The sequence below is a fragment of the Colossoma macropomum genome, unplaced genomic scaffold, assembly GCF_904425465.1.
Source record: "Colossoma macropomum unplaced genomic scaffold, Colossoma_macropomum, whole genome shotgun sequence".
NCBI classification, from domain to species: Eukaryota; Metazoa; Chordata; class Actinopteri; order Characiformes; family Serrasalmidae; genus Colossoma; species Colossoma macropomum.
In genome coordinates this window covers 11,577,367-11,601,500 of record NW_023494787.1, presented here as the reverse complement: position 1 = coordinate 11,601,500, position 24,134 = coordinate 11,577,367, and the positions used below count along the sequence as shown (strand labels likewise).

Genomic DNA, 24,134 nt, shown 5'->3' with positions numbered 1-24,134 from the left:
ACAACAGTTTTCTATGGCCACATCATCAGTGATAGTGAACCAGTAGTTTGACAGTTGATACATGTAAAATTGTGAAGCAAATAAATGCATAATTTTTAGATGCACAGCATTTTATTACAGTTAATCACTTACCTCAGTTGCTGTAGTTGGTAATGTTTATTATCTTTAAGATCAGAGAGCACCTTCACTCCTGAGTTTCCTAATTTATTCCTAAACAGATCCAGCTCTCCCAGGTGTGAGGGGTTTGATTTCAGAGCTAAGGCCAGAGAAGCACAGCCGTCATCTGTGATATTACACTGCAATAACCTGAAAGAACAAAGACAAACTCTTCACTCTCTCTGTTCAGAACACACAGATCTGTTCAGCAGAAACATTATCAACAAAAAGTCACAAAAAACATCTTAAGCCTTATCAGACAGGATTAGTTTACATGAGGAGGTGAGGTAAGATAATTTACCCACAATTCTCAGTTATTTTATTCTTGACTGAACATGCCATGTCAGTCATATTTACCAACTTTGCACTCCCACGTTAGTAAAATTTTTGTGGCCTAAGGTAAACAAAATAATGGGTAAATTAAATGTTTTCTGCTCTTTTCCAGTGTAGAGACATAAATTGAGTAGCCACTCTAATATCTGTCATTTAGCCCGAGATTTCTTGTCCTGTGCAAATTGGACATAAACATTACAGATGTCCTGAGGTAAAATAGCATTACCCCACTTCTCCATGGAAAACTAATCCCCTCTGAATTTGGGATTTAGCCTAATAACCTTTTCTACATGAAATGCAGTTCAGAATGCTTCACAGAAAGACATAATAGATGGAGTAAAAATGAACACTACAGTGTGGGATAAAAGGTAAAAGTAAAGAAAACAGCATGCAATAACAAATAGATAAAGTATCATAGTATGGGATAGCTTTTCACTATCCCATACTAAGTTTAATGTGAGACCAAATATGCTTTACATAGGTCAACCTATTAGTTCTTATCAGTATTAGTTTTACCTACCAGTTTGAGCTTGGCCCTTTTTTGCATCTCATAGTGCAAATAGCATGTGCAGCTCATTCAGGAATCAATTAAATATATTCAATGAAATATATTTCATCATCAAATTACCATGTTTTTGATACATCATCAAAAGCACAGTAATTATTCATCAGTTAATCAATTAATCATCAATTTCAATGACATCTCAGGAGGAGGGCTGGTTCTAGACTATGGGAGGCCCTAAGTAAAATTTTACCTTAGTGCCCCCCTTCCCCCAGGAGATCCTAATTCATCAAAATATTTGTTCACTTAATCAATAATTAAAATATGACATGAAAAAACAATGATCTTATCTATATAATAATTATCTGGAGATGTTTTTACTTACTTTGCAACATAGAACGTCAAAACACAACCAACTATTATATGCCTCTCATATTAAGTAAAACAGCCACAAGCGGAGCTATACATATTTCACAGAAATTGTGGAAAAAATCATTTTTTTCTAGGATTTAATCTATATATTATGCAGAGTAGTATGACTTATACATTAGCATGCCTACAATCACATCAGAGATGTTATAAATAAATAAAGAGCTTACTAGATGACATATTAATGGGAAAGTTCATAAGACTGCACTGTTGCACTGGTATTGTCAGATTTCCAACATGATTTGCAACATGTTTTTGAAGTGTTAATATGGCCTTCATGTTTAGATTTATAGATCTCTCCTCGTTAAAGCAATTTTGTAGCTGGTAAAACTGGAAATAGCTGCCTAAAGGTGTTGCCAAGGTGGCCATCGAGTGGACAGGCTTTCCTAAAAGGACTTTGATCACTTACAGCTCTTTTTGTTTGTGTGTTTAATTTATCATGTTGCAGTTGCTTGTTGATGTCTACACTCTGTAGATCATATAATGATCATACAGTATATTAAGCATGTGTGAGGCCTGAACTCATGAGAACACCAGCATACAAATCTCTGCTCAAACACTGAAACAGGTGAGAAGCTAGTCTGAGGGCCATCTCAGCAGATAAATTTGAGCACATATAACATGTTCAGGGATGCTGCTACATAAAAGAACAACTGGAGGAAAATATAGCATCTGTGACTGGCTGCATTAACAAACATAGCTGATGTGATTTCCTTCAAGACCAACACCATACATGCGAAGCCGTTCTGACTACGGAACATATGCAGCTGAATGCTGCCTTTACGTCAGACGACAAGGCAGCCCTCAGGACATCAAGAGCCAACTTGTTCCAAACTGCCAGAGAGGCTATTCACATGGACACTAAACACCAGAGACACATGTGTATACAGCAGAGATGGAAGGCTTCTGGCCATAATGATGTACATGGCTGGGTGCTCAGGGGATGTGTTGACAAGCTTGTAGATTTCCTAACAGAAACAAATCAAAATATTACATTAAATTAAACATTTTCCTGAGCAAAGCATCTGTCCCGGAGTGCTTGAAAACTACTACAGTCATCCTTGCGCTGAAGAGCTCATCTGGGTCTTGCGTCACTCTTAACTTGTAACACCTACTCCAGTCATCATGAAGTGAGGGTCATGAAGCACATAAAGAGCAGTCTTTCTTGAACACTGGAGTCATTTAAGTTCATAAATCACTAACCGGTTTAGAGAGAATAGCATATCCTCTGCCAATCGCCTTTCAGTGACCCACCTGGACAGAATGCACAATTGTGTGAGATGTTGAAAAGCTTACTGAAAAGCTGAACTTGTTGGGCCTGAATACCTCCCTTTGCAACTGGATCCTGACTGGGAAACCTCAATCTATCAGGATTGGCAACACCATCTCCATATTTTGGAATGTGCATTGTGTCCTTTCTGTCAAAAGGGCATTTGTGAGGTCAGGCACTGAAGTTGGATGAGAAGGCCTGGCTCACAATTGGTGTTCCAATACATCCAAAAGGTGTTCAATTGGGTTAAGGTCAGGGCTCCACGCATACCTTGACTTGTCAAACCATGTCTTTATGGACTTTGTGCATAGGGAAATGCTAGAACAGGAAAGGAACAGAGTCATGCTGGAACAGGAAAGGGCCTTCCCCAAACTGTTGCCGCAAAGTTGGAAGCATTGTATAAAATGTTTTTGTGTGCTGTAGCATTTACATTATTCTTTACTGGATCTAAGTGGCCAAGGTCAAACACTGAAAACAGCCCCAGACCATCATTCCTCCTCCTCCAAACTTTAATGTTGGCACTATGCATTTTAGTAGGTAATTCTTGGACCTTTAATAACTTGGGTGTGCCTTACTGAGGACTGGGTCATGTGTGAGTCTCAGAGAGATGATCTTACCTCAGTATTTCCAGTTTACAGAGAGGATTCTTTAGTCCAGCAGAGAGCAGCTTCACTCCTGAATCTCTTAGATTATTCACAGAAAGATCAAGCACTCTCAGGTGTAAGGGGTTTGACTTCAGAGCTGAAGCCAGAGCACCACAGCCTTCATCTGAGATATTACAACCATGCAGCCTTCAGAGAGAACAATGACACACTCTTCACTCTCTCAGTTCAGAACACACAGATCAGTTCAGCAGCAACTTTATCAAGGAGTCAATCTTTTATCACTATGAAGTATTCGTTATGTATGGAGTGATGTGTAGAATTTATCAAACCAACAACTAAAATAATGATAAAAATAAATTTATTTATCTACATGTGTGTGAGTTAGAGAGAGAGGGAAAGAAAAAAGCTAGACAGAGAGGCAAAAAACAGACTTTTATACTATTATATATGATAAATGAGGAACTAAGCTATCAAGCTAGAGAGGCTCCATCAGTCTGCGGTAAAACATATGAAAAATTATGCCAAACACAACTTCTGCCTCAATCAAGACTATGCCTTACTCAGGATCAGGTCGTGTGACACTTAGAGAGATGATCTTACGTCAGAGTCTCCAGTTCACAGAGAGGATTCTCCAGTCCAGTAGAGAGCAGCTTCACTCCTGAATCTCCTAGTTTATTCCCAGTTAGATCCAGCTCTCTCAGGTGTGAGGGGTTTGATTTCAGAGCTGAAGCGAGAGCAGAACAGCCATAATCTGTGATTTTACAATCCCACAATCTGCAGAGCAAACAGTGATCATTAAAGAGTCACTATAGTCACTTTACTTCACTATGCATCTTTTTACAGGCTATTAGTTCATATAATTTAAGCAGACTTTTTCTGTTTCTATATTTCACTGTAAATTCTGCATTTTAAAGGATGCATTGCATACTGGGTAGTTTGCTTGTCACCCCACTGTTTACAGCTGCAGCAGAAAGTCTGGCAGCCAAGCAAGATTAGAGGAGAAACTGCTGCTTCATCATGGAAGAGAGGACCGCTTTAATGACATTGTAACTACATGATAATGTTTAACTTAGACATGCGGCTACACTACTTATACTTCATAATCCACCATGAACTACTTAAAAACCACAAGCTGTAGCTTTTGGAATGGCCTTCAGTCCCCTGACCTGGACATCATTTAAAATCTGTGGGTAAAAAACAATGATCTTATCTATATAATAATTATCTGGAGATGTTTTTACTTACTTTGCAACATAGAACGTCAAAACACAACCAACTATTATATGCCTCTCATATTAAGTAAAACAGCCACAAGCGGAGCTATACATATTTCACAGAAATTGTGGAAAAAATCATTTTTTTCTAGGATTTAATCTATATATTATGCAGAGTAGTATGACTTATACATTAGCATGCCTACAATCACATCAGAGATGTTATAAATAAATAAAGAGCTTACTAGATGACATATTAATGGGAAAGTTCATAAGACTGCACTGTTGCACTGGTATTGTCAGATTTCCAACATGATTTGCAACATGTTTTTGAAGTGTTAATATGGCCTTCATGTTTAGATTTATAGATCTCTCCTCGTTAAAGCAATTTTGTAGCTGGTAAAACTGGAAATAGCTGCCTAAAGGTGTTGCCAAGGTGGCCATCGAGTGGACAGGCTTTCCTAAAAGGACTTTGATCACTTACAGCTCTTTTTGTTTGTGTGTTTAATTTATCATGTTGCAGTTGCTTGTTGATGTCTACACTCTGTAGATCATATAATGATCATACAGTATATTAAGCATGTGTGAGGCCTGAACTCATGAGAACACCAGCATACAAATCTCTGCTCAAACACTGAAACAGGTGAGAAGCTAGTCTGAGGGCCATCTCAGCAGATAAATTTGAGCACATATAACATGTTCAGGGATGCTGCTACATAAAAGAACAACTGGAGGAAAATATAGCATCTGTGACTGGCTGCATTAACAAACATAGCTGATGTGATTTCCTTCAAGACCAACACCATACATGCGAAGCCGTTCTGACTACGGAACATATGCAGCTGAATGCTGCCTTTACGTCAGACGACAAGGCAGCCCTCAGGACATCAAGAGCCAACTTGTTCCAAACTGCCAGAGAGGCTATTCACATGGACACTAAACACCAGAGACACATGTGTATACAGCAGAGATGGAAGGCTTCTGGCCATAATGATGTACATGGCTGGGTGCTCAGGGGATGTGTTGACAAGCTTGTAGATTTCCTAACAGAAACAAATCAAAATATTACATTAAATTAAACATTTTCCTGAGCAAAGCATCTGTCCCGGAGTGCTTGAAAACTACTACAGTCATCCTTGCGCTGAAGAGCTCATCTGGGTCTTGCGTCACTCTTAACTTGTAACACCTACTCCAGTCATCATGAAGTGAGGGTCATGAAGCACATAAAGAGCAGTCTTTCTTGAACACTGGAGTCATTTAAGTTCATAAATCACTAACCGGTTTAGAGAGAATAGCATATCCTCTGCCAATCGCCTTTCAGTGACCCACCTGGACAGAATGCACAATTGTGTGAGATGTTGAAAAGCTTACTGAAAAGCTGAACTTGTTGGGCCTGAATACCTCCCTTTGCAACTGGATCCTGACTGGGAAACCTCAATCTATCAGGATTGGCAACACCATCTCCATATTTTGGAATGTGCATTGTGTCCTTTCTGTCAAAAGGGCATTTGTGAGGTCAGGCACTGAAGTTGGATGAGAAGGCCTGGCTCACAATTGGTGTTCCAATACATCCAAAAGGTGTTCAATTGGGTTAAGGTCAGGGCTCCACGCATACCTTGACTTGTCAAACCATGTCTTTATGGACTTTGTGCATAGGGAAATGCTAGAACAGGAAAGGAACAGAGTCATGCTGGAACAGGAAAGGGCCTTCCCCAAACTGTTGCCGCAAAGTTGGAAGCATTGTATAAAATGTTTTTGTGTGCTGTAGCATTTACATTATTCTTTACTGGATCTAAGTGGCCAAGGTCAAACACTGAAAACAGCCCCAGACCATCATTCCTCCTCCTCCAAACTTTAATGTTGGCACTATGCATTTTAGTAGGTAATTCTTGGACCTTTAATAACTTGGGTGTGCCTTACTGAGGACTGGGTCATGTGTGAGTCTCAGAGAGATGATCTTACCTCAGTATTTCCAGTTTACAGAGAGGATTCTTTAGTCCAGCAGAGAGCAGCTTCACTCCTGAATCTCTTAGATTATTCACAGAAAGATCAAGCACTCTCAGGTGTAAGGGGTTTGACTTCAGAGCTGAAGCCAGAGCACCACAGCCTTCATCTGAGATATTACAACCATGCAGCCTTCAGAGAGAACAATGACACACTCTTCACTCTCTCAGTTCAGAACACACAGATCAGTTCAGCAGCAACTTTATCAAGGAGTCAATCTTTTATCACTATGAAGTATTCGTTATGTATGGAGTGATGTGTAGAATTTATCAAACCAACAACTAAAATAATGATAAAAATAAATTTATTTATCTACATGTGTGTGAGTTAGAGAGAGAGGGAAAGAAAAAAGCTAGACAGAGAGGCAAAAAACAGACTTTTATACTATTATATATGATAAATGAGGAACTAAGCTATCAAGCTAGAGAGGCTCCATCAGTCTGCGGTAAAACATATGAAAAATTATGCCAAACACAACTTCTGCCTCAATCAAGACTATGCCTTACTCAGGATCAGGTCGTGTGACACTTAGAGAGATGATCTTACGTCAGAGTCTCCAGTTCACAGAGAGGATTCTCCAGTCCAGTAGAGAGCAGCTTCACTCCTGAATCTCCTAGTTTATTCCCAGTTAGATCCAGCTCTCTCAGGTGTGAGGGGTTTGATTTCAGAGCTGAAGCGAGAGCAGAACAGCCATAATCTGTGATTTTACAATCCCACAATCTGCAGAGCAAACAGTGATCATTAAAGAGTCACTATAGTCACTTTACTTCACTATGCATCTTTTTACAGGCTATTAGTTCATATAATTTAAGCAGACTTTTTCTGTTTCTATATTTCACTGTAAATTCTGCATTTTAAAGGATGCATTGCATACTGGGTAGTTTGCTTGTCACCCCACTGTTTACAGCTGCAGCAGAAAGTCTGGCAGCCAAGCAAGATTAGAGGAGAAACTGCTGCTTCATCATGGAAGAGAGGACCGCTTTAATGACATTGTAACTACATGATAATGTTTAACTTAGACATGCGGCTACACTACTTATACTTCATAATCCACCATGAACTACTTAAAAACCACAAGCTGTAGCTTTTGGAATGGCCTTCAGTCCCCTGACCTGGACATCATTTAAAATCTGTGGGTAGGTCTTGAACATCTAGAATATTTTAAGATGGGTGAAAGTGGATGAAAATCAACAAGACTAGAAAGACTCTTTGCTGGCTACAAAAAGTATTTGATATCTGCCATTGGGGGGGGGGTGCATAAACATTTGCAGAAAAAAATGCTGTAAAGTTGCTTTTCACTAAAACTATGTAAAATTTGGCCAGGGGAACCCAAACTACTGCATACAACTGTACATATACAAATGTTTATTTCATGCAGAAATATTATGTCAGTAATATTTGTATTACTGTCACACAAACACATAATATATAAAACAAGAAAAGTATTATTAAAATAAAAACCAAAAAGCAATATTTGCATATTGGGACCTACATCCTATAGACAAACTCTATATGATAATAATAAAAGTTATAACAATTTAAAAATATGCTAATTAATTTGGGTTCCCCTGATGCATGTGCACAAATTTGATCAGATTGGTTCAGTTGGTTCAAAGCTTCATACAACCTTGCTTCTCAAAAATAAACTTGAAGATACAATAAGCAATTGCCTAAACATAAAAAACAAAACATTAAAAGGCCAACTCATAAACAAAACCCAAAAAAACTAAAGGATATGGCAAGAGCAGGGCAAAGACGCAAGCACATGGGTACAATCAAAACTTTGCACATACCCATGTGTCCAGTAAATCAAATAAACAAATAAGCAAAATCACTTGCAGGTGTAACGTTTGAGGCATGGAGGCGGGATGCAAATGCGAGTTTATTGAAATGAGAGTCCATAACGAAAACAAAACAAAACCAAACTACAAGCGCAACAAGCAAACAAGAGACAAGATTACATTCACAATGCAAGACGAAGACTGAACAAACACAGGGGTATAAATACACAGAGGGGAAATGAGACACACCTGGGACTAATGAGGGGCGGAGCTACAAGCAGGTGGAACAGATAACAAGGGGGCAGGACCAGGGAGGAGACACAGAGCAACAACAATAGCACATGGTACAAGAAAACAAAAGACACATGGCTACAACAGAGGGGAAGAAACAGACACTCAGAGGGAGAAAAGAAGGAATCCGTGACAGAACCCCCCTCCTAACGTGCAGCTCCCGAGGCGCGAAAAACGAAAGCTATCCAAAGTGGGAGCCGGGTAGGAGGAGGGACCGGGAGAACATATGAACATAAACAAGAAACTATACAGGGGACAGGACACCAGACCGGGGTAATACACTAAACCGTGCAAGGAGCTGGACAAGGGACAATGACGAAACAGACAGGAAACCAGACAGAGGAGTACACAGGAAATTGGATAGGGGAATGGACAGGAAACTCCTGAAATGACAAGACACGAGAATGGACAGTAGACTGAACATGGGACTGGACCGGTGATGAGATAAAGGACGAGACAGATGAGACATGAGCGGAAAGAGACGGAACAAAGGGCTGGACAAGAGATGGAACACGCAACTGGATAGGACCAGACAGTGATGAGACTGGAAACCAAAGTGGAGTGAGAACAGGAGACGGAGTTAACATAGACATGGGAACAGGAACAGACATGGTTGCTGGAACAGGGACAGAAATATGGACAGGAATGGGTACAATAAGACCAAACACAGAAACAGGAACACTGATTGAGACGGGTACAGATATATACATGGTTATAGGGACAAAAACAAAACTATGGACTAGAGACTTGGGGGAAAACACAGAATGAAGTTCATGCAGGCGAAGGAACTGGGTGGCAGACTGAGCAGGGAACTGGAAAGTCGGCACTGAAGCAGGACACTGGAAGGCCGTCACTGGACGCTGAAAGATTGGCATAGGAGGGGGTCGCTGGGAGGTTGGCGGCGGAGCATAATGCTGAGAGGCCAGCACCGAACCAGGACAGGAAAGGAGAAAAGGAGTGGCCCAGGGAGCAGGAACTGGGACTGGTGACGCTGAGGCAATGGGCAGGTCTGGGGATGTAGAGGCTACCAGCAGGTCAGGGAACTCGGAAGCAACGTCCTCAGCAGCAGACTGGGCCGTAGCGACGTCCACGGAGGCAGGCGGGCCTGCTGCGACGTCCTCGGAGGCAGGCTGGACCGCAGCGACGTCCTCGGAGGCAGGCGGGCCTGCTGCGACGATCTCGGCGGCAGGCTGGGCCGCAGCGACGTCCTCGGAGGCAGGCGGGCCTGCTGCGACGTCCTCCGAGGCAGGCTGGGACGCTGCGACGTCCACGGAGGCAGGCTGGGACGCTGCGACGTCCACGGAGGCAGGCTGGGATGCTGCGACGTCCACGGAGGCAGGCTGGGATGCTGCGACGTCCACGGAGGCAGGCTGGGACGCAGCGACGTCCTCGGAGGCAGGCTGGGACGCAGCGACGTCCTCGGAGGCAGGCGGCCCTGCTGCGACGTCCTCGGAGGCAGGCGGCCCTGCTGCGACGTCCTCGGAGGCAGGCGGCCCTGGCTGAGGCTGGCGGGCCTGCTGTGACGTCCATGGCTGAGGCTGGCGGGCCTGCTGTGACGTCCATGGCTGAGGCTGGCGGGCCTGCTGTGACGTCCATGGCTGAGGCTTTCTCCTTACTAGGGAGCAACAGCTGAAGCTGACAGAGCAGATGGTAGCTCTCCTGAAGTCTGACCTCATTCTCCTTGATAAGGTCCTGCAAACTCACTGCTTCCCTGTGTGGTCTTGCATTCTGTAACGTTTGAGGCATGGAGGCGGGATGCAAATGCGAGCTTTTATTGAAATGAGAGTCCATAACGAAAACCAAACTACAAGCGCAACAAGCAAACAAGAGACAAGATTACATTCACAATGCAAGACGAAGACTGAACAAACACAGGGGTATAAATACACAGAGGGGAAATGAGACACACCTGGGACTAATGAGGGGCGGAGCTACAAGCAGGTGGAACAGATAACAAGGGGGTAGGACAAGGGAGGAGACACAGAGCAACAACAAAAGCACATGGTACAAGAAAACAAAAGACACATGGCTACAACAGAGGGGAAGAAACAGACACTCAGAGGGAGAAAAGAAGGAATCCGTGACAGCAGGTGTGAACAGTGATTAGGAAGGTTCTATATAGAACCATGTACAACACATTCTTCATCAATCTGAAGAACCTATTCACCATGCAAAAGTTTGTGTGTGTGTGAAGAATGGCATTACTTTAGTATCTTCAGTTTACAGAGAGGATTCTTCAGTCCAACAGAGAGCAGCTTCACTCCTGAGTCTCCTAGTTCATTCCAAGACAGATCCAGCTCTCTCAGTCTGGAGGATTCTGAGCTGATCACTGAGGCCAGATGTTCACAATTTTTCTCTGTCAGAATAGAATGATTAAATCTAAGGAAAGAAACATATTTTTAAGTAAGGAACAATGGCAACAAGATCTGTCTAAAGCTATCTTTCTAAAAGCAATTATCATGCCTCCCTCTGGCCTGGTTGGAACTTTGCCAACGGGGCTTCCCAGGACTCCAATTACCAGAACTCCTTGCTGCATCACATAACTACAGACTCTCACATGACTACAGACTCTCATATGACTACAGACTTTCACAGATCCACCTATCAGCGCTCCTTATCTCCAGACCTCTGATTACACTCGCACCTGTTCCTTCATCATTTAGTTTAGTATTTAAGCCCGGGTTTTAGGTTAGGTTCCGAAGTATCGTCACCCATGTGTGTACTGAGCGTTTCTCTTGTGTATCTGATTGCTTATCCATGTATGACCTGTTTTCTGTTTACGATTTTGATTTTGGCTGTACCCTTTGTTCTGTTTTGGGGCTCTGGTTTTTGACTTTCTGCTCTGGATTTATGACTGTGATTTTGGACAACCCCTTTGTTTTTAAAGATCTTAATTCAAGCCTCTGCTGCGAGTGTCTGGTTCCATCTGCCACTGTTACAGCAATCACCCTAATTTGTTCAAATGTTATATAAATGCACAAATACACTGTCCAGCAAAGCTGTTAAAATATGTCACAGTATTTTGCATAATCAGTGCTTAACCCTCTGAGTTCTAAGGGCATTTTCTCAATTTTTGCATATTGTGTTGAATTCTCCTTAAGCTACTTGCATGACTCCTACCGCAGCAGCAAATTCAGTGGCTGTAAACTGTTTGCACACCATTTCACATGTGTTTCCAATGTCAACTAAATGAGGAATGAAAGGTTTCCAATGTGATAAGTAAGTCCTTAGTGATTGCCTGAATGAGCGTTGGTCTGTTTTACACAAAATGTAGACACATGGATTCACCAATTACACAACCCCTCTTCATAGCCTCATAACTCCAGACATGAGCTACATATGATATTGTGGTGAGATTGAATCGAAAGGGCAACTCTATAGATTGAGCAAATATTTGAACCATATTTCTGTGCTGTATTATCACAAAAATAAAGCAACATAAATGGAAACATTTGACGCATGGGGAGAGTTTGTGGACCCCAGAGGGCTAATCTGTGCCAGAACAAGCCAGATCCAGCCAGCCAGTTCACATATTAAATACATTCATGCAACCATCTGTAAAGATATGTAAAAAAAAATATGATTTTATGATAATACAAAAAACTCAATATAACAAAATGTAGAAAAGACAATAAAAACACCAACACTGCCACTAGCAAATACACCCACTATAGCTGTACATTGAGTGAAACCACTGGCTTGTGAAATTAATTCATTATGGAAATGTTAATTAATTTTATTAAATATTTAGTTTTGGAAAACCCATTTATAAAATAAGGTTTAGTAGTTAATAAGTGTTGACTTCTTGTTAACATCGACTGTTGTCTTTACATATTTTAGCATATGGTAAACCTCACAATGATCATCACAGTCTTTATGATCAATTTTTGGTTCCAGCATCTTTGAGACATCACTACTTGATGTTCCAAGACCTCATTGTTTACTGACAAATTTGTTAAACTTTACTCTGTGTCACTTTTAAAGTAGTGCTTTCAGCTTCTCCATGTTTTGTATGTGTCAGTGTCACGGTTGTTTTCAGTGTAGTTGTAAACTTACAGAGCTCTTCTGGATGCTTCAACCACAGGCAGCAGTTTTATAAGAACCTCATCTGATCTGCTGTATGTTTTAGTGTATTTGCTCAAATCAAATACATCCATCTCCTCTGATGATGTCAATAATACAAAGACCACAGCTGACCACTGTGAAGATGAGAGATTAACTGTTAGTAGATCTCCAGATTGCAGGTACTGTTGAACTTCTTCAACTAGAGAATGGTCACCCAGTTCATTCAGACAGTGGAACAGATTGAGAAATTTCTCTGCAGAGAGGTTCTCTCTGATCTTCTTCTTGATGTATTGAACTGTTTCCTCTCTGTTGTGGGAGCTGCTTCCTGTCTGTGTCACTAAGCCTTGTAAGAGGGTCTGATTGGTCTCCAGTGAGAGACCCAGAAGAAAGCGAAGGAAAAGATCCAGATGTCCATTCTTACTCTGTAAGGCCTGATCCACAGCACTCCTGTGTACATCTGAGATTACAGATTTTTTTTTCTTGAAACTGTTCATTTTAAAGAACGAACTCTGTTTAAACACATTTCTCTTCTGGTTAATGCAGGTCAGGTGCACATATAGAGCTGCAAGATGTTCCTGAATGCTCAGATGAACAAAGCAGTACACTTTACTCTGGAGCAGCCCAGATTCCTCTCTGAAGATCTGTGTACACACACTCGAGTACACTGATGCTTCTTCAACATCGATGCCACACCCTCTCAGATCTTCTTCATAGAAGATCAGGTTTCCTTTCATCAGCTGCTGAAAAGCCAGTTGTGCCAGTTTGAGAAGCATGTCTTCATCTGTCTTCTGGTTCTTTGTGTATTTTTCTCTTTTGATTTTTGTCTGAATGATGAGGAAGTGTGTGTACATTTGAGTCAGAGTTTTGGGGGTCTCTCCACTCTTTGCTTTACCCAGCATTCTCTCTAGAACAGTGGATGAAATCCAGCAGAACACAGGTATGTGACACATGATGTAGAGGCTTCTTGATGCCTTCAAGTGTGAGATAATTCTATTGGCCAGACTCTGATCACTGATTCTCTTCCTGAAGTACTCCTCCTTCTGTGGGTCAGTAAACCCTCTTACTTCGGTCACTCGATCCACACACTCAGAGGGGATTTGATCAGCTGCTGCAGGTCGGGAGGTTATCCAGATGAGAGCAGAGGGAAGCAGATTCCCCTTGATCAGGTTTGTCAGCAGCACATCCACTGATGCTGATTCAGTTACATCACACAAACTCACACTGCTCTGAAAATCTAGAGGTAAACGACACTCATCCAAACCATCAAAAATGAACAGAGCTCTGTGTGACATTGATATTTCCAACTCTTTTGTTTCCTTAACATATTTATGAAGAAGGTCCAGTAGACTGAGTTCTTTGTCCTTTATCAAATTCAGTTCTCTGAAAGGAAGTGGAAATATGAACTGGACATCCTGATTTGCTTTATATTCAGCCCAGTCCAGAATAAACTTTTGAACAGAGACCGTTTTTCCAATGCCAGCGACTCCCTTTGTCAGCACAGTTCTGATGTGTTTGTCTTGTTCAGAAAAGGGCTTAAAGATCTCATTGCATTTGATTGGTGTTTCCTCTGTTGCTGTTCTCCTGGATGCTGCCTCGATTTGTCTGACCTCATGTTCATTACTGACCTCACTACTGTCTCCCTCTGTGATGTAGAGCTCTGTGTAGATCTCACTGAGAAGTGTTGGGTTTTCCTGGTTTGTTATCACCTCGTTCAAACATTGAAATTTCTTTTTCAGATTTAATTTGAAGCACTCTTGAAATTCAGTTCCAACAGATACAGGGTCAGACCTAAAAAATAGTGAAATAATAAAGACATTTTTAGCATTTTTAACTTAATTTCCAAGATCAAATGGACTGTTTGCTTACATATTTTTTTGCAAAATCCAAGACCTTTGTGAATGCTCCTTTCATACCCAATCAAGATAGCATCAAGTGTTACCTATTCGTCTGTTTACCTGTGGAAGTTCCAAAATTGGTAGTTTTGATAATTCAACAGTCCCAGTTTTATATTGGCTCTTGTTACAATTTTTTTCAAATGTGTTGCAGGCATCAAACTTGGATTTTGCATATATAAGGTAAAATATGAAATATCTTCTTTTTGTGCAGTTTTCAACTGAATACTTATGAAAGACAGTTTGCAAATCACTGTTTTCTGTTTTTATTTGCATTTTATCTACTGTACCAACTTTTTGGAATTGGGTTTATATTTAGTAAAAGTTTTCCAGTGTTTCTCTTGCAGAAAAATGTTTTGATGATCTGAATTTTATTGAATGAAATTAAAGCTATGTAAGACTCTTTGTTAAAATTGAACATTGGCATTACTGTTTCAGATGAAGAAAAAATGATAGTGTCCGTAGGCCTCCCTGTAAAGACTGCTAGAATAATTTAAAAGTCAGAGGTACTGATTCAGATTTTGAAGGAGTTTTTCAGACCACATGATACACCTTTATGTATTAAGGTCACACACACAGGCTCAGAAAGAAGGTCTGACTAGATGTTTAGCTCTCAAATGCAAAGATTTAACATTATTCTGATGAATATATGTTGACAACAGTAGATAATTCACAGGCTGGAAACCTGAGAACACACAGGTACATACAATAAGCAGCAGAAGAGTGCAGCTCATTTGGTAGAATTTCTTGATCTGACCACTCTAAACATGATGGAGTTCAAACTTGCATGTAATATCACAAAAAGAGATCTCGACACTGTATGTATAATAAATATATGCATTAACCCATAAATATGCTAAATAACTAATGTATATAGTGATAATCCAATAATTATAATAATAAACCAACATACTTGAACAAATATATGCTAGATAACCAATGTAATAACTGTTTAATGTAATGTAATAATAGAGGATGACCAACACCAACTTTTAGCAACATATGAGCTGTTGTCAGTATCTTTACATCTACAAAGTGGACCAACAAGGTAGATGTATCTATTAGAGTGAACAGTGACACAGTATTTAAAAACTCCTGCAAAACCACTGTAACTGATCCACTCATACCAGGAAAACGGACATTGACAGGCCACCACCACGTCACTGCAGTGCTGAGAACGATCCACCTCCCAATTAATACCTGTTCTGTGGTAGTCCTGTGGAGGTCCTGACCATTGCAAAATGGGGTGAATGTGAGGTAAAAAATTATGCTAAGAACTGCAAAGTGCACGTATATGGTAAGTGGAATTGACAAAGTAGTGGGCTGGGCAGTTCCTTGAAGTGCCTGTTTAATAAAAGACCATTTGCCTATATGCACTGTTTTTCACATCTACTTCTATGCTGGTGCCACAGTGGTGTCAGAAGTGGGACAGTGCCACCAAGCAGCGAGAAGTTGAGTGGCACATGAAGTGGATGGCAAAGAAGACCGACGTTTGCAGGAGAGGGTACCAAGCAGTTCAGCCATCCAAGAGCAAGACAGCTGGCTGAGTTAAGATGGTGAAGGAAACAGCCTAGAGCCCAGCTGGAGCTCAGCAAAAGGGAGACGGCACACATCCACTTACCATGCTTCAACAGTGAAGGCATCTGGGTGATGTACTCCATGCAACTGCAAGTGATTGTCTAGTGCTGGAGGGAAAAGCGCTGCAGGTGCTTGTGGATCTCCCACCAGAACAATATGATGACCTAGCGGCATTGACCACAGCCCTCCAGTGATGCTTTAGGCAGGCGTGATTTCATGGTTGGCCAGAGAGCTGCTCCTGGAGACAAGGATGCTAAAGGGAGAGCATGCTGGCGGCAGAGCTGAGCATGATGGTTCAGCAGGCATATCCAGCACTCGAGAATGCTGCACAGGAAGAGTTAATGCTGGAACACTTCCGGAATGTGTTGCTGCTGGAGGAGCTGAGACAGCATGTGCAGCTTGCTGCACCAGCCAGCCTTTAAGCTGCCACAGAGAGCAGAGAGGGCAGAACTTATCCTCAGCATGCAAACACCTCAGCGAGCAACACATCGCTAAGCGGTGGAGCTTGAGGAGGAGACGGCGTGCTGAGCGACCTCCAAGCGAGTGGTGCCGGAAAGATTGTTATGCTGGTGATGTAGGAAGATGGGACACTGTGCCAGACAATGTCACAAACCTGAGCTGGTGGGGAAACAGAAGCCAGCTGGGAAGATGAACACCAGCATCAGAGCCAGTTGGCAATGCTGGAGGGGCTGAACACGCATCGCCAGCCCTAGTGGATGGGTCCCCAAGGGCCAACAACACAATGGACAATGGAGAGAATGGAAGACATCTGAGAGGAGAGCTGTTGCTGCTGTCATCAACCCTAGTAGTGGTGGACTTAACTGATCTGTGACTAGCCACCTGTGTGCCTTACCTGTGTGCAGATGAGGAGTTTGAAGACTAAGTCAACTAAGTGTATGACTTTTGGAAATCCCCCCCCACACACATTTCACCCATACTCTGGGAGAGACACCTGGGTCAAAGAACAGATTTCACCAGATAACCAGTCCAACTTAATGAAACCTCACATAACCCCCTTTGGGGCAAACAGAAGTCATATATTCTTTTTAGAAATTTTAGTGTTGATTAATACTATGTATGGAATTATGTTTTTTTTTTTGGAAAACTCATTTTCTTTCCTTCAAGTAACCATAGTGTGAAAGTAGAACAGTTATAGATATAATTATCTGTTCTAGGAAATTGCATATTTATTAAAAATTGAATGCAAAAACACTTTTCCCTGTCTTAGAGAGAGAATCACCATTTAATGCCGAAGAAATGACAAGAAGCCTTCTCCCAAAATAGTTCTTTAAATCTGCATATTTTAGATCTTAGTTTTATTTTTGTTTTGGGTCTCTGTTCATCATTTCTTTGTTCAGTTTGTTTTCTTTGTATTCACTCAATAATATTGAAGAAGTGTTGGTTACTGTTAGGCTTACTACATCTTTCTTAAGTTTTGTCAGTTTATCTCAAAAGTTTGATTGGCATCGATGCATCAATGCGAAATCTATGAACATAGTTTAAGAATTAGAGACATAAGTGAACCAGCACTGAGTGCAAGCCATCCCAGGAGTTCAGTGGCCCCAGCAAAAGGCTGCGGCCTGACTTCACCAGCCAACCACTGCAAGCACTTCCTCACTGGAGGCCAACACAAGCCAGTTGGAAGCCCACCTCACCATCCAGGTCCAGTCAGATGTAACATTCCTGAAGTTCACCTCTTCAGTGTCATCGCATTTGACCCACAGACCTCTCTCCAGCCAATGCTTGCAGGCTGCGGCTCCTCCTCAACGGCATGTGCGTCATCATGGCTCTCTTTTTGAAGCATCAAGGCTGTGATTCAGTCTTGCTGTTTTACCCTGTGCACCCTTTTATCCAGCACCCTTTTATCCAGTTATCCAGTTTTATGCTAGCATTAATATTCTGTTCTGTGTACTGTGCAAATGCCATAAAATGACCTTTTCAAGTCTGATTACCGTATGTTTACCCGGTGAATTTCATATCTCTGGTTTCAATGCATACCTGTTAATCTAACATTTAGTGTCTATATACCTTGATCAATAAATCATCATGTGTTAAAGTTATCACTTGTGGTTCTATGTATGTAATTATCACAATTTGATCTATAGATCACTATCCACAGGCAACCTTTTAACCTGAGATTAACCTAAGCAGCTGTGTTTCATGGTAAGTGGCCTTGTCATTGTGCATGATATACGCCATCATTCGTGCATATAAGCACTACCCATTAAAAACACCATCTCATGTCCCTGCCAATAAGTAAAAAACCTAGGTATAAGACAATGAATGTACCCCAACAAAACATTGCAAATACCGGTTGGACCATAGTGGAAATTAGCATTGTTATAATAGTGGTATTTTAATAAACAAACACAGGTTTCCATATTAAGCTCTGCTGTATAATGATATACACAACAAGTTCATGATTGAAAAATTCATGAAACAATTGGAATATTCCATTAGTGTTAATAGCCTGAGTACTCTCACAGCTCTATGTAAAGTTCAAAGTGCTATCCTCTCATACTTATTGTGCAAGCTAGAATACCAGATCTACCAACTGGCCTAAAAACAAATCTACTGGAAACCAAAGACATAATGTCCTTCAAGACAGATGAAAAATCAGATTCCAGACATCAATAAAGACTGCTTGCGATTATACCAAGGGCCATCATGGAATGTATGACCCCCAATTATTGTGATAAAAACACAAAATGTGTGTTTTCTTCTCTCTTTGTTTTACAAAACTGTACATGTATAAGTGATAATATAGCAATGTAAAAAAATCATTGTAATATGAAATGTTTCAATTGGCATATGCCTACACTCGAGTTTTACATTGACAAAGTTTAAGTTGTAGTGACAGTGTGTTCTGTGCTCTACAGTCGCAGTGATTTATTGTTGAGTAGCTGTGTGTGCAGATGAAGAGTCTCTGTCTTTCATGAGTAATATTATGCCTGACATATCAGCAAACTGGGACTAAAGTTTTATAATGATGCAGTGACAGTATTGAGAGATTATTATGTGCACTACAATCACAGTGTTTTACCTGTGAAAAATAATTACCTGTGTGCAGATGAGGAGGCTCCATCTTTAAAATGTACTAGAGGATCCACAGACACATCACTCTTCATGGACGCACAGCTGGGTTCTGGAGAGTCTGATCTCTTTGCCTGAATTTGACTTTCCAAAAACACAGACATGTAATGTAAACAACATCATTCAGAGGGGTTTTGTGTGAAATTCACCCTTCTAGAGTTACCACATCAGAATTGTTCACAGCAGTGACGATAGGAACCAGACATCTAAAGAGTTTAATGCCTCTTGAAGCTTCCCCAGAGAAAATTATTATATGAAATGATTACAAATATTCTGCCTCACATTGTTTTACAACAGTACTGAGATAAGCTTTCGGGGCTAAGAAGTGTTTTTTTTACATACATTCATAGCAGAGAGGCTCATACAGGGCATAGTGAAGCAAAATAGTTCCAAGAATTAACTGCTTTATTACCATTATTACCATCACATATAAAATTCTAAAGACATGTTTGGATAGAAGAGATATCTCAAAGGCTAAACTCTATTGCAAACAGCGGATTGAAGAGCACTTCAACTCCTCTGACCCCCGGCGTATGTGGCAAAGCATATAGTCAATTACTGACTTCAAACCACAATGCACTCTGCCCCCTACCAACTGTGCCTCACTCCCTGATGAACTCAACCACTTCTTTGCTTGCTTCGACAGGGGAATGAGGTGGTATTCTCCAAAACAGATCTACCACCAGATGAGCTGTTACACTCTAAGCAAGGGGAATGCACGAATGGCAGCTGGCCCTGATGGAATACCTGGCCGTGTGCTTAGAGCATGTGCTAAGCAGCTAGCTGGGGTCTTCATGGGCATTTTCTGTCTGTTGCTGGCCCAGGCAGTTGTCCCAACTAGCTTCAAGACCACCACCATTGTGCCAGTGCCACCCTGTCACACTCACCTCCATCATCTCCAAGTGCTTTGAAAGACTAGTTCTTTCTCATTTGAGGTCCTGCCTGCCTGTTACACTGAACCCACACCAGTTTGCCTACCACCGCAACAGGTCAACGGAGGACGCCATTTCTACAGCACTTCACACTGTACTGACCCACCTGGACTTTCAAAACTCATATATCAGAATGCTATTTATTGACTTCAGTTCAGCATTTAACACAGTGATCCCCCCCCCAAACTGATCTTAAAGCTTAGTCAGCTTGGTATCAGCACATCTCTGCACAATTGAATTCTGAACTTCCTGACCGACAGACCTCAGTCTGTTAAGCTGGACAAACTCTTCTCCTCCCCCATCACCCTGAACACCAGCGTGCCACCAGGCTTTGTGCTCAGCCCTCTTCTGTACTCCCTGTTCACCCAAGACTGTGCTCCTGTTTATGGCTCTAATTCCATAATCAAGTTTGCGGATGATACCACGGTGACAGGTCTGATCAGAGGTGATGATGAGATGGCCTACAGGGATGAGGTGCAGCGCCTGGTGGCATGGTGTGAGGACAACAACCTGCTGCTCAACACCCAGAAAACAAGGAGATCATAGTGGACTTTAGGAAGGGTAGGAGCCAAGTATACTCCCCCATCTACATCAGCAGAGCTAAGGTAGAGCGTGTGTCTGACTTCAAGTTCCTTGGTATCCACATCTTGGAATATCTCACCATGTCCCTAAACTCCTCCATCATGGTCAAAAAGGCGCAACAGCGTCTTTACTTCCTACGTAGCCTCAAGAATGCTCACTTGTGTCCTGGGATGCTGGTGAACTTTTATTGCTGCAATATTGAGAGCTTCCTCACAAACTGCATCTCGGGGTGGTATGGCAACTGCTCCGCATCTGACCACAAAGCACTCCAGTGGGTGGTGAAAACTGCCCAGAGCATCACAGATGCCCAGTTACCCTCCATTAAGAACATTTACCATAAGTGCTGCCTGGGCAGTGCGAGAAACATCCTCAAAGACGTTTCTCATCCTAACCATGGACTTTTTACCCTCCTCCCGTCTGGCAGGCTTCCTGCACCAGCAGGCTCAGGAAGAGCTTCTTCCCTGAGGCTGTGACCCTGCTGAACTCCACACTGCCACTTTAACCGCATCTTTGCACTCACTGCACTGTTATTGTACTTTATGTTTTCCTAGTATTACTGCACTATTCATATTTGCACCAACAATCACTGTACATGTTTTCTCTGTATACTTATCTTTACATATACTGCTCTCACTGTACATACACCTACATACGTACGCTCTCCACTCACTCTGTATATATGAATATTTAATTTATACTTGCACTTTATATGTAAATAATACTGTATTTTGCACTTCTGGATAGATGCTAACTGCATTTCATTGGCTCTTTACCTGTACTCTGCACAATGACAATAAAGTTGAATCTAATCTAATGTAATCTAATGTAATCTAATTTAATCTAATCTAATCTAAATAAAATGTCTATATTCTGTTGTTGACATCACAACTCCTGATTCCTGTTGCCTAAAGAAATCTGTGTCACTAAGTTTCTCAACTATGTACCATTTAACATCAAACCACTCTTAATGACTTTATGTACATGTTAATGATTGAATTATGCAGGAATGTTGAAAAACAGATGGAGTTTTCATTTAAGGCATACATGATAATGATATTTTTAATAAAATTACATATTGCTAGTATCATTTTTGCCCACTTGGACCTGAACTATAGCTCTGTTGTTATAAGGAAATGACAAAACTATTCTACAGTGTGTGCCTTAACTGGCAATGTGCATTTCTGAAAGTAGTAATTAGAACATATACATTAATGCACATTGACAAACAGCTGATGAGACTAAAATCCACTGACAGATAGGGCTACAACTACTGCAGTAGTTTAACTTTTGGCTTAAAAATTCAGTGGCTGATCTGTGAGCAGCCGTTACCTGTGTGCAGATGAGGGGTCTCCATCTTTAAATGTTATTGAGCGATCCATAGATTGGTCACTCTTCATGGACACACAGCTGGATTCTGGTGAGTCTGATCTCTTCATCTGAGTTTGTCTTTACAGGAATGAGACATTTCTTCAATGATTTATACAAAGTCATATTGACAGGCACCAACACCAGCCCAACCACAATCATAACATTTATACATTTAGGAGTTAACGGACAAAGTACGATTTCGCTTGAATAAAATTCAAATGAAGTTTTACATGATACAATAAGTGGCTGTGAATTTCTTCCTTGATTGTGATTGTTTAAGACATAAGGAATCAGACTGAAATTAAACTTGCAGTATGCTGCGAGACACCTCATGTCTATTAGGGTACATGTGTGGAAAATCAAAACGTAGCTCAGTTGAATTTTGGTGATACAAAAAAGTCTTTGCTTGGTGTAGCAAGTACTCTGCACTATTTGAAAGTATGCTCGAAGATGATATATTCACTAACAACACGAGATCTTATCAAAAAACATAAGTGAATATCATAACTAAACTGTGTTGTTGACTGTTTCAGTGGAACGGCATGTATTATTTGTTGTTAATGGTGATCATAAGACAGCAGGCCTCGGTTCTCGCCATGCAACAAGAGTGTACCAGTCGCCCGACCCTTGACCACCAACGACGTCTGCGAGAGAGGGCGGGAGGAGTATGGCGTCAAATCCGCTTCAAAATTCACTGCCTGTAATTACTTCATTCTCTCTTAGCGAAAGTTCAGTAATTATGATTACTCTCAGCCAGTCTGAAATCAATTTATTACATTATTCTAATGTATTACATTATTCTAATCTTATATTACCTTATTCTTATAATTGATACAATGATTATGAGTATTAAATCATTTTTTAAAGGGGCATGTATTTTGCACTTCTGGATAGATGCTAACTGCATTTCATTGGCTCTTTACCTGTACTCTGCACAATGACACTAAAGTTGAATCTAATCTAATGTAATCTAATTTAATCTAATCTAATCTAAATAAAATGTCTATATTCTGTTGTTGACATCACAACTCCTGATTCCTGTTGCCTAAAGAAATCTGAGTCACTACGTTTCTCAACAATGTACCATTTAATATCAAACCACTCTTAATGACTTTATGTACATGTTAATGATTGAATTATGCAGGAATGTTGAAAACCAGATGGAGTTTTCATTTAAGGCATAAATGATAATGATATTTTTAATAAAATGACATATTGCTAGTATCATTTTTGCCCACTTGGACCTGAACTATAGCTCCGTTGTTATAAGGAAATGACAAAACTATTCTACAGTGTGTGCCTTAACTGGCAATGTGCATTTCTGAAAGTAGTATTTAGAACATATACATTAATGCACATTGACAAACAGCTGATGAGACTAAAATCCACTGACAGATAGGGCTACAACTACTGCAGTAGTTTAACTTTTGGCTTAAAAATTCAGTGGCTGATCTGTGAGTAGCCGTTACCTGTGTGCAGATGAGGGGTCTCCATCTTTAAATGTTATTGAGCGATCCATAGATTGGTCACTCTTCATGGACACACAGCTGGATTCTGGTGAGTCTGATCTCTTCATCTGAGTTTGTCTTTACAGGAATGAGACATTTCTTCAATGATTTATACAAAGTCATATTGACAGGCACCAACACCAGCCCAACCACAATCATAACATTTATACATTTAGGAGTTAACGGACAAAGTACGATTTCGCTTGAATAAAATTCAAATGAAGTTTTACATGATACAATAAGTGGCTGTGAATTTCTTCCTTGATTGTGATTGTTTAAGGCATAAGGAATCAGACTGAAATTAAACTTGCACTATGCTGCGAGACACCTCATGTCTATTAGGGTACATGTGTGGAAAATCAAAACGTAGCTCAGTTGAATTTTGGTGATACAAAAAAGTCTTTGCTTGGTGTAGCAAGTACTCTGCACTATTTGAAAGTATGCTCGAAGATGATATATTCACTAACAACACGAGATCTTATCAAAAAACATAAGTGAATATCATAACTAAACTGTGTTATTGACTGTTTC

At 40.9% G+C, this 24,134-nt stretch overlaps 1 protein-coding gene across 1 annotated transcript in view; it reads right to left on the bottom strand.

The window, feature by feature from the left end:
• LOC118805379 (NACHT, LRR and PYD domains-containing protein 12-like) overlaps nucleotides 1–24,134 on the bottom strand; it is a 33,326-nt gene that overhangs the window by 1,421 nt on the left and 7,771 nt on the right. Inside the window, exons 3-12 of the mRNA XM_036566134.1 lie at nucleotides 23,565–23,681; nucleotides 22,057–22,173; nucleotides 19,181–19,297; nucleotides 12,642–14,438; nucleotides 10,791–10,964; nucleotides 7,060–7,233; nucleotides 6,472–6,645; nucleotides 3,896–4,069; nucleotides 3,308–3,481; nucleotides 133–306 (exon numbers count right to left, since the gene is read on the bottom strand). Coding sequence (XP_036422027.1) covers nucleotides 133–306; nucleotides 3,308–3,481; nucleotides 3,896–4,069; nucleotides 6,472–6,645; nucleotides 7,060–7,233; nucleotides 10,791–10,964; nucleotides 12,642–14,438; nucleotides 19,181–19,297; nucleotides 22,057–22,173; nucleotides 23,565–23,681 — 3,192 coding nt within the window. The remainder of the gene's footprint in view (nucleotides 1–132; nucleotides 307–3,307; nucleotides 3,482–3,895; nucleotides 4,070–6,471; nucleotides 6,646–7,059; nucleotides 7,234–10,790; nucleotides 10,965–12,641; nucleotides 14,439–19,180; nucleotides 19,298–22,056; nucleotides 22,174–23,564; nucleotides 23,682–24,134) is intronic.